The sequence below is a fragment of the Gymnoscopelus braueri genome (assembly GCF_963280865.1).
Source record: "Gymnoscopelus braueri genome assembly, chromosome: 4".
NCBI classification, from domain to species: Eukaryota; Metazoa; Chordata; class Actinopteri; order Myctophiformes; family Myctophidae; genus Gymnoscopelus; species Gymnoscopelus braueri.
Window position 1 is genome coordinate 27,415,699 of NC_137605.1, and position 11,514 is coordinate 27,427,212.

Genomic DNA, 11,514 nt, shown 5'->3' on the forward strand with positions numbered 1-11,514 from the left:
TTTGTTGTTATTAGCTTCCTGGCTCTAAGGATGATGGGTATTGTAGTTCTGAGAGAGTATTATCCCGAGATAATCAAATTGATAAAAGGGAATTCCACCTCTGAATGTTGTCATGTTTATGCTAAAGCTAAGCCTGATGCCTCTCAAGGACCAAGAAACGAGCTGACAAGATTATTGCTGATTCCTGTCACCCCATCTACCTTACACCCATATATATATCAGGGTATACAGGTCTATCAAGACTTCCTTGTGTCACAGGAATAGCTTTTTTCCCTCCTGTGGCAATGTGAGGTTCACAAACAAGCCCACTGCCAACTACTGCATATTTGTACATTGTATATTATTTGTTTCTATACATTCTATAATGCACATACATATATTGTCTAGCCATTTCTATCTTATATGAATCATTGCTTATCTTTATTTAAAATGTGTATATAATGTTGCTTCAGTGTAGTGCACCAACCTCAGAGACAAATTCCTTGCATGTGCAAACATACCTGGCAATAAAAAAATACTCTATTACATAATGTGATAACCTCTATCACCTCATTATGTGGTACCTCAGTACAACTATAGTGTGAAGAGACAAGAGATATCAGAAATAATGTGTGATACAGCATATGTATTATTTTATTTTATTTAACCGATTATTTGACAAAGGTCACAATAATGCAACAGTACTACTAGTGTTTATTCATTGAGAGCCACCTGGCTTTCATTGACTTCAGTCCATTACATAAAACTTTCAGCACCTGTTTGCCACCCAGTGCAGTTCACGTCACAGAACGTAACATATCTAATCTTTCCTTCTTTACATGGCCTTGACAAGAACCAGGAAAATCCATAGTAAAATCCAGAATATAATTTAAATGTATTCTCTCCCTACAGCCTATAGGGTACATTATATATTGCTATTTATATAGTGTACATTATACAATTGCACATTGTATATAGTTTATAGCTATTTATGCATAACTATATATAATGTTGTTTATCTTTATATATGAGAGAGTTCAGCACTAAAATAGTGAAATTAGCCGATCTAGTGCAAGCTCACAACGCGTCGTATCTCGACGCTTATACTGTAGATCAACTATTTTCACTACTTTTGGGTGACACTCTTGTATGGTGAAGTAGAATGTTTATTTACGAACAAAACATTAAAAAGTCAAAACATGGAGATAAGAAGTTTCTGCACAACATCAATATCATATATTGCTCTATAGGAAAGAAATACATTTGTAAGAAACCTACTTCACTTATTGAAAATTCAAAGATTATGAATTAACCGAAAAGTATTTGTTTAAAATATTTTATTAAAGAAGACAAAGTAGTAATCAGAATGGACAATTTTGGTTTCTTGAAAATTACCTCACGTAAAGTTAGCACCTCAATAAAAACATGAAAACAACTATAACCCTGCCATGATATATTTTAAATTCACCAAACTTTTATATAGTCTGATCAATAAAATCTTTGATACAAAAAAACATAGATATTCGTAAGAATTAGGAATACATTGGATTTAAGTGTGGAGCGCTTGGAAAAGAAAGAGGATACATGAGAACTGTAACTGTCTGAAAGCATCATGGTCCAAAAAGGTATTCTCTTGTAGCCTACATCAGTTGGCCTAAAATTTTAATTGCCAGACTGCAGCTCCTCAAGAAGAAATTCCTCATGTTCCTCAAGAGCTTCGTAGAAAATACGTCTGGCTTTGTCGCTCTGCAGGTGGTCATAGATTTCCCTCATCTTTTCCGGGTTGGTGGGCCTAGACCTCACCATACTGTAAATCTCATGCTTGATGGCACCCTTCTCAAGGAGCAGATCCAGGATAGGTGAGACCGAGGTCACTCTTTCAATCAGCTTAGTCCGGTATTTTTTGACAAAGTCAATCCCCGGACCTAAGGGAAAGGAAAATTGAGTTGTGTGTGAGACTATGTGGTCAAAATAACAGTTACAGTACAGTAAAGGACAGGAAACAGGGAGAGAGAGACAGGGAGTGACATGCAGCAAAGGCCATCAGGCTCGGCTCGGGAATCGAACCCGTGACTCGAGACTCGCATTAGAGCCTACATGTGGTATTAACAGATATTAAGCAACAACACTACAGCTTATACGGTAAATGTATCAAAATCCAAAGGACTGTGATGGAGACTACAATGAATACAATGTGAATAGTAAGTAAATCAAGTAGGCCTAAAGGAAATGTTTCTGTTTTAGAGTCAACCAACTTTCAAAATCACCAACCTGGGACAGATGCAGCCGGGCCTTTGGGTTCAACTGCAAGAAATAGAACAGCATTCGAATTCAAAAGGTGAACACAATCACATGCATAATATGGCCTATAAAGTTGGAAACAAACTGTTAATTTATGTCACTTAAATGGGTATTTCACTTTAAAACACTTCTGGGGTCATTTTAACATCTAGGCTTTTGTATGCACCCCAGACAGTTTTTAAGTTGATTGATTGATTTGATATTCATTTTATCAGACACGCCTCCTTCATAAACAAAATGTAATGTCAAACTCCATGTTAGGTTTATTGATAACATATGTCCTTGATTCTGATGACTGATATAATGGCCGCGTTTCCCAACGAGATTCGTAGAGATGCTGCGTTGAGATCCTGCGCAGGTTGTACGACGGGTCTAACGTGCGTCCACACAATCTGCGCAGTATCATAGCAGCCACGTAGATTTCAGCTCATGCGCTGCCTACGCAGCCTGCGTAAGAGCCTGGGACCCGGCGAAACCAACGCTCTACCCTCATTAGTAGCAGCTGGTTCTGCCCAACGTGCAATCGCTTCCCACGTCCAGGCGTTACGTGTCTGCTAAAACTACATTTGGGAGATAGAATGGCGTATCCTACTCTCCTCCTACTTCTGCGAGAGGCGTAGCCCTGCAGTGCTCTCCTACGAAGCAGTTTGTTACTAGCGCCCTGGGGCGGTAGTAACACCGATCGTAGCGAAATAGATCTATGAAAAGACCGACCGACCACACACACACACACACACACACTCACACACACACACACACACACACACACACACACACACACACACACACACACACACACACACACACACACACACACATTTAATTTATATATGTATATGTATGTATATGTATGTATATATATATATATATATATATATATATATATATATATATATATATATATATATATATATATATATATATATATATATATATATATTGCGGCCGGGCCGGTGCGTAACGACAGCTTGCAGATCTTTTTTTTTTTGGGTAGGGTGAGCGTCCTCTATGCATGAACCCGAAGTTTACAAATTGTACTGTACTCTCACGAATGATCTCTGATCTGATCATCTGATAAAAATATTAAGCAAGCCAAGTTAACTAAAGGACGTAAGACCCCAGTTCCCCTCACAAAGTGACAGCTGACGTCTGCAAGATATAAATGTATATGAAAAAAATGTTTTTACCAAAAGTCACAGCGTTTAGTATGGGTCGTCCACTAGCCTAGCGGTCTAGGCGCATGTCACACAATTTGGGAATCCATCAAGATAGCTGTCGCGGGTTCGACTCTAGTACCGACGACCTTCTCTCCCCTTTTCCTGTCAGTCTATTGTCCTGTCCAAATAAAGGCAAAAAAGCCCCTAAATATATATTTTTAAAAAAGGACGCAGAATGTCCCATTTCCCAAGTTTAATATGTATAAATATATTTTTTTAAATAGCAGATTGCAAGCTCACAACGCCTCTTAAGCTTGTAGATGTAATTTAATGCATAAATATATTCAAACGTTGTATTTAGAGTGGACTGCTTCAGGACATCTGACAGTTGGCTCTGTCACCTCTTATGAGATGATCGGAATTTGCTAGAATTTATAAACACCGGATCCATGCATATATAGGGAAGCAGTGAGCTGGGATTGAACCCGAAACTCCCACTCGCCAGCACGACACGTTACCAGTCATGCTAATAAGCCTGAGCTCGATAGCCAGGTCTTTTGCACGCCCTTTCTCGTTTTGTGTTGTTGAAAGTCTATTCTCGGAGGTGGGAAGCCTCTCAGCACCCCACCTACTCTGTAAAATACACTTTTTGGGCAGAAAATAAAATATGTCAGCGAGACGGAAATTATTTTTATTTACTCCACAGTGCCCTCTACAGATTTTGGTTAATGGTAAGTTCAATCCTACAGATCTGTAGAGGGCACTGTGGAATAAATAAAAATAATTTCCGTCTCGCTGACATATTTTATTTGCTGCCCAAAAAGTGTATTTTACAGAGTAGTTGGGGTGCTGAGAGGCTTCCCACCTCCGAGAATAGACTTTCAACAACACAAAACAGCCTTTGCTTTGGTGAGTAGCGAAATGGTTTTGTTTATTTTTACTACTCTTGAGAACTCGCAGGGCAGCGGAATTCCTTGTACATGCGCAGAGCGAGGGGTCTTCCAGGGCGTTAGAGGGAACACACTAACGCTCTGAACCAGGGCTACGCTGCTTAGTCCTTTATGCATGAACCCGAAGTTTACAAATTGTACTCTCACGGATGATCCGATCGTCTGATAAAAATATTAAGCATATGGCAAGTTAACTAAAGGTATATAAATGATGCTGAGCTAAACATGTTTCCTAAATTTCGAAGTTTTATAGTTAAACGTTATGATGAAAGTCCCCAGTTCCTCTCACAAAGTGACAGCTGTTGCGCTCAACATTTTTATGAATGGTTAAAAAATCTTTTGAAACTAGCAGATCTACAAGCTCACAACGCTTCACAAGCTTGTAGATCTGCTATTTTCAAAAGATTTTAATACATATTAAATTTGGGAAATGGGACATTCTGCATACCTTTAAGGTCCTTGCACACTGGTGCGTCTTTTCGTTGCGTTTTTTTTACAACAATGAAAAAAATTGAAAAAACAATGAAAAAAAAAAAACGCAACGAAAAGACGCACCAGTGTGCAAGGACCTTTACTTTTGGTATTTTAAGTATATTTAATTTACTTGCATAATGGGGACACTTTAGTGTTTTATTTAACTTGCAGATGTCAACTCACCACTGTAATTTCATTCATAAATATATTATTCAAAAGTTGTATTTGGAGTGGACTGCTTCAGGACATCTGACAGTTGGCTCTGGTATTTTTATGATCCATTTCACTTTCGCAAAGGGTGTTTAAACTGCAGTGTAGCGTATGACAGCCCTACGTAGTTTACGTCGGCCTTACGTAGACTTCGTCCAGGAGGTCTTTACGTCTATGCTGTCTCGCGAATGTAGTTTTAGCACACACGTAATGAGAACCTGCGACGATGGTGCCTCCTGAAGCCAGTTTAGATACCACGTAGAGCACACACAGCTGCTACTAATGAAGATAGATCGTGGCGGGGTTGCTACTGCGCAGGTGCGTGGAGGCTCTCACGCAGCTTCTAGGCTGCGTCTGAGCTCAAAGTCGTTTGGGAAACCTGGCCATTGTCAGTCTAGTGCGTGAGGGGCAATGTTTTTTCCCTGAGAGCGTTTTTAATGGCAGCATCAACCTTTTTGGCATGTGGGCTTTTACAACAGGCTGGGGCACAGTATAGTTTGGCTGCGTCGAAGACCAGGGCTTGCGTGGAGATTCGTAAATTTATGATTTGATGACCAACATGGAAGGCGATGGAAGATGGCCTCAACCAAGACATGGGCATCTTGACAGCCTACCTTCGCAGGCGCCTGCATCTCAGCATTGGGAAGACAGTGTAGGCAGCATATACCACCTCAACAACAGCAAAGCTGGGAACTGCACGTGTTCTTTGAATTACCTTTTTCATTTAATTTTTATAATATTCTGGAAAAAGAAAAAACTACAGCCCCCTCATGCATTAGAGGGAAAATATCAGTCACCAGAACCAGGGATGTGTGTTTTCTAACATGGCTAAATGGAATTTGAAGTTACCATATATGTTTTTATAGGGACCTAAAAATCTAATATCTAAATATTGAATCAAGAAACTCGAAACTGCTATGGGTGCACTCAAAGGCCAGAGCAGATGTTAAAATGAACCCAGAAGTGTTTTAAAGTGAAATATCCCTTTAACACAGTGGGCTCCAACTATGGGTTATTTTCTTAGCAATTATTCTATTGATAGTTTTTTTTTATTAATTGAATAATTGAGAATCATGTTTTTTGTTATTTATTTTTATTTTTATATAATAATGAATGTTTTTTTATAATCAACTAAATCGATTAATCTCATTAGCCACTGAAGCCCTTATACTTTGTCACACAATGATGCAGCAATAGTGAAAATAGCAGATCTACAAGCTCAAAAGGCATCCATCATGATGTGTCATGAGCTTGTATTTTTTTTGCCTCTAATGACATGCCAAAAATAGGAATAGGACAACTAATCAATTAGTTTGGTTGCTATACCCATAGTGCCATTATAAATGTATACAATTCCATACAACTGGGGGAAACATATCATCACCAACGTAATTGATGATGTTAGGCTACTTATTTGCATATGTTTTAGCTAATACTACTACTAGTATTAGCTAAAACATATGCAAATAAGTATAATTATTAATAATAATCTGGAACAGTGCTGTAGGCAGTCTGTCTATACACAGTGGTGGACAGTAACAGTGTAAATGTACTTGAAGTACAGATTCTGAGGATCTGTAGGCCTACTTTACTTGAGTTAAGTATTAGATTAAAAAAAAATACTTACTCTTACTTGGGTACATTTCCAAGACAAATATTTTACTTTTACTCGAGTACATTCCTAGGAAGGCTGCCTACTGAGTACTTTAAAGCCAACTCCACACCAATGATTCGCCATGCAACTCCTTGCAAGTTGCAACTCCTTGCAAGTTGCAACATGCAACTACTTGCAACCATAATGAACCATTATCCCAATGGCAGTTGCAAGGAGTTGCATTGGTGCAGACAGTTGACATTTAAAACGGTTTTGTTGCAAGGAGTTGCGACTAGTTACATTGGTGCGGTTTGGCCTTTAGTTTGGCTGTTTTTTTAGGGTATCAATTACAGACTGTAACTGATACCCTACAATCAGCAACAGATTATAATCTCAATCAAAAGAGACTATGGGAATGCAATGAAAACTATTTGAATAGAAAGCGATAGCTACTAAATAGCCTAACGCTAAGCGTCACCGTCTGTGGGTGGGACTGCAATAAATAAAACATAGTGGAAATTTAATATTTGCCCACGTCACGATTTCACTACTTTAACACTAATAGGACAATATAAGCTACACATTACCTATACTGGCCTAGTTAATTAGTAGCCTGTATGGAACAGTAGGCCTGCAATGCAAGATCTGTCATAATATATGACAGTCAAGGTCCGCCCTCCTATCGAATTCAAAAAGAGACTCGGTTTAGAGTCAACCAATTAAATCGCCACTCACGGACAGATGCAGTTGTTCCTCTGGATTGTTCTTCTGAAAGACATAAAACAGCGTTCAAATTAAAACGTGATGAAACAAACTGCTAATTTAAGTAGACTAATTTAACACTGACTGACAGTTGCAGTCAGTCATAACTAAATGCATGACTTTTCCCTAAAGTGAAAGTGAAAGTATTTTCCTGTGCCACATAGGCCATATGAAATATGGTGAAAATTCCAGCAGGTCTAGGCATAAGTTAAGCACATAGCATAGGCCTATATTGCCTAGCCTATATGATTGCCTATTAATGCAATACTTTGTAATCAAGCATGTGGAGGCCTACTACATAATAATACACGAAGTAATCGATCAGATAGCATGCCTACCCTACTTACTCGCCCAGCTGTCTTTTAGATCCTTTGCAACATCGTTGATGTCGATTTCTCCCAGAATCTGCAGAACAACGTCAACGGCGCGGTCTTCAGTGAAAGTTGACACTAATTTATCTGTAATCTGTATTATACTCTTATCCTCGATTGCGTTTCGGCGAATGCGCGGTTCTGCTTTGCGATCCATCAAAACCTGGCAGAATTCCTCCAGTTTATCCTTTTTCAAATCAGAAAGAGCAGCGTTGATTGCTTTTTTGGCCATGTCCAAATATGTAGGTTAAGTCGTAGACAACCTTTGTCCAAAGTAGGCCAATTAAAAACAGTGGACGCGCTGTCAGGCAGTTGAGTTCAACGTCAAATGGTCAATGTTCTTGTCAGACCTCGGAAATGCAGCAAAAACATATAGGCGGTGTTAGGGTAGTAGGAGGCATCATACAGTAAGTAGGCTGTTCTTTTCCCCTTTTCTTTTACTTCCACTTTCACAAAATCACATTGCAGATATAGGCTAGCCTACTCTGTTCATGTTCAAAAACCTACTAATAGTAAAAGTAGGCTATTGTCATCAAAATATTCTACAGTAACACTTTATAAATTTCCTTCATAATTTACCAACTTGAAATAGACTAGGCTAGTCTACTAGTCATCTTTTGATATATTAACATAGACCTATACAGGCTATGTGCCCTAATTAATAATCCCATTTACATGCTTTCATAAGGACAATACTAAAATATGACTTTTAATGCAATAAGTCAGAATGCAATTGTGGGGGCAATTGTTACACAATTGTTAACACTATATCCATATACTTTATGCAGAGGGACTAGTGTAGGCCTGATTATGCAGCTGGTAAATGTAGGGCTGATTTTAATTAGCCTAAAGTTGTGCTTCTGGCCTGGGTAGAAATCATTTATCACTTAATTTTTAGTATGAATAGTCTAATCTAAATCTGAAAAGTATAGGCTAAACCTGTCAAATAATTGTATGGCGGCTACAACATTTCCCTCTGAGATTAAGTGGAGTAGGCTGTATTAAAGTAGCCTATTAAGTATCAAAAACTGGAAATGCTCAATTAAAGTTAAATCATCTTAACACATTGTCTCAGCACTTACAACTCTGATAATTTTGGTGTTAGATATTCCCATTTGTCTACAAATAGCCCTTTTTCAATATATAGTCTATATAATATCACAAACCTGATTGATGGAAAATGCAAGGAGTAACCTACCCAATATCAGGGTATAGCCTGTTTCATGTCAATAAGCATCAACATATACAATTTGTGTAGTTGTAAAGACGAGGTGAAATGAAAAATGCTTTTAACCCCGAGCATAGCCTGTATCCAAATGACCGAATCCCTTCGTGGTCATAATGGGGACACGTCGTTATGGTGCGCTCCGCGGAGTATCTCCGGCGTCAGCTGGGCTGGGTGCCTGGCCACCCGATAACTGAATGGTTATTAGGGAGTAGGGGCCGGGTTCATAACTATGGACACCACAGCATGTGGCCAGTATTTTTTCACGCACACGCGCAGGTAGGTATAGGCCTACGGCACGGCACAGCACGCGTGCACCATACCGCATAGAAAGAAAACCCCATTACACCACTGCTCATACAGACCCCCGCTTGGGCGGTGTGTCACTGGTCAGTGAATGCCATCATATATGGTCTAGATGGAAAGTGGGGTCCACGGGCAGGATGGAATCGGTGGATTTTTTTCCGCCACTTGGTTTTTCTTCATCCTTGAAGTGTGTATTTTAAGATTCTGCCAGGTAACAGGGTGAAATAATCTCCAATGAGGTTCATTTTTAACCCTTTATTACACAAATGAACCCAAACCTGAAAATGGAAGAAATAGAAAATAACTTTTGAAGGACACAACCAGAGACAAATAAAACCCAAGGAATTAATTAAAGTGGTTATTAAAGACGGGGTGCCGTGATTTTCAATGATTTTTCTCCCCCTAAAACATGATCATTGGCTATTATGGTTATACAAGGAGGAAGATTTTTTTCAAAAAAGTGTACAGAAAGTGTTAAAAATATGTTTTTATGTGGACACGCCTCCAGTTCATTAAGTATAGAGCGTCGCAGTTCCCGCCCACTTCCTGTTTTTTTTGGTGCCGGAAGAAAAAACTCAATGCATTTTTCCATTGACATTTCCAAAAATATTTATATCTATTAATTTAAGCCTCGAATCAAGCCATCACGAGATGACATGAATCATGACCATAAAACGTTTTTTTCTGTGATTTTTTTTTATTTTATATTTAATTATATGATATACTATATTTAATAAATACCCTTTGTTTTGCCGTTTTCAACACAAAAAAAAAATCACAGAATCAAACGTTTATGGTCATGATTCATGTCATGTCATGATGGCTTGATTCGAGGCTTAAATTAATAGATATAAATATTTTTGGAAATGTCAATGGAAAAATGCATTGAGTTTTTTCTTCCGGCACCAAAAAAAACAGGAAGTGGGCGGGAACTGCGACGCTCTATACCTGGTTCTCACCTTAGCACCTCCCACCTGAACCAGTCCCTCCGCCTCCTCCTACAAGACCACCCACCTGTCCTAGTCATAGAGTTAAAAATAATAGAGAGGGCAGTGGCACCCGATATCCCCTCCCATCCACTTGCATTGAGTTGCTCACACGCATGGGCCAAAATCACCCCTTCTTCCGGGTTGTGAAATGTGGTGGGCGAGGCCTATTTGGGGCTTCTGTGCGTCACTTTTTTTTGTTTTGCGTCACAGAAGCGTGCAGCCCGTGCGCAAGCTCGTGCACACGCTCGTGAGTCGAGCCCATTGGTCGAAACCGTTTTCGCTCGTTCGTGACAGAAGCCCCAGGCCGTTTTAAGCTGCAGTACCATGAATGGCCAGCATGTCCATTCGACTTCAATGAAACCACTGGGTTCTGGGGGCTTGGTCCTAGTCCCTCCTCCTCCTTATGCCCACACCTGTTGTGTTATGATAATGAGGGGGAGGGTATATTTCTACTGTGTCATTAAAGCGCTGTTTTTCTATTGGCACGTTTGACCCTCAAGGTTTCAGCCTCCAGGAAGAAACTCAAAATAGTCAGAGAAGACATAAAACACCATAAAAACACCACCAGGGGGCTTAATGAAGTTCTATCAACCTCATAGACACATGAAAAACAGAAAAAAAAACATAGATGCCGGAGGCGGGGTCACACAGTTATCAGCTATCGACTTATTTTTTTATATATATATATATTTTTTTAATTAAAAAAAAAAATCGTCTTTTTTTTCTCTACCGGCGCTATAGCAGTAGCTCCGCAGCCTCCGCCCACCCCACCGTTCGCATTGTTAAGCGGCCCCAGCCAGACATGCTAATTGCCTCTAATAAACAAGTCGTGATCTCTGTGGCTGTGCTAAACATGTTCTGCAGGTTTTGGCCATAGAGGTATAATATAACGGTTTTGGCTCTGCCGTATGCCCTTATTGAAATGAAGGGTCGCTATGCTGTGTCCCTCGACTCCCTCGTCCTGTGTGCACTAACCAGCTAGGGGCGCCGATATTTATAAGCTCCAGCGGGTGCCCAACCTGGCACACATGCACGCGCGCGTTTATGTATTTTGTATGTATTGTATTGTAGCCACATTTTTACATTTTCCCCAACAATAAACCCGAACAATGATGACACATGGGACGCATAACCTCATTATGTAAAGTTTATTGAAACAATTGTCACAGGTAGAAATGTTCACATCAGTAAGGTGT

At 39.5% G+C, this 11,514-nt stretch overlaps 1 protein-coding gene across 1 annotated transcript; it reads right to left on the minus strand.

Moving 5' to 3' along the window:
- Window positions 1–1,299: 1,299 nt before the first annotated feature.
- On the minus strand, window positions 1,300–8,180 carry pycard (PYD and CARD domain containing). Its single transcript, XM_080426892.1, has 4 exons — window positions 7,775–8,180; window positions 7,401–7,433; window positions 2,251–2,283; window positions 1,300–1,904 (listed from the first exon to the last, which is right to left on the minus strand). Exons 1-4 carry the CDS (start codon window positions 8,028–8,030, stop codon window positions 1,642–1,644), a joined length of 585 nt encoding a protein of 194 aa, XP_080283018.1. The 5' UTR covers window positions 8,031–8,180; the 3' UTR covers window positions 1,300–1,641.
- Window positions 8,181–11,514: the final 3,334 nt, after the last annotated feature.

Bases quoted from the DNA above. Each gene is read 5' to 3' on its own strand.
- pycard (XM_080426892.1), bottom strand. From the start codon at position 8,030: ATGGCCAAAAAAGCAATCAACGCTGCTCTTTCTGATTTGAAAAAGGAT. The intron at 7,434-7,774 runs GTAAGTAGGGTA...TATGTCTTTCAG, and splicing joins TCTAAAAGACAGCTGGGCGA to AAGAACAATCCAGAGGAACA. The intron at 1,905-2,250 runs GTTGGTGATTTT...CCTTTCCCTTAG, and splicing joins CCCGGCTGCATCTGTCCCAG to GTCCGGGGATTGACTTTGTC.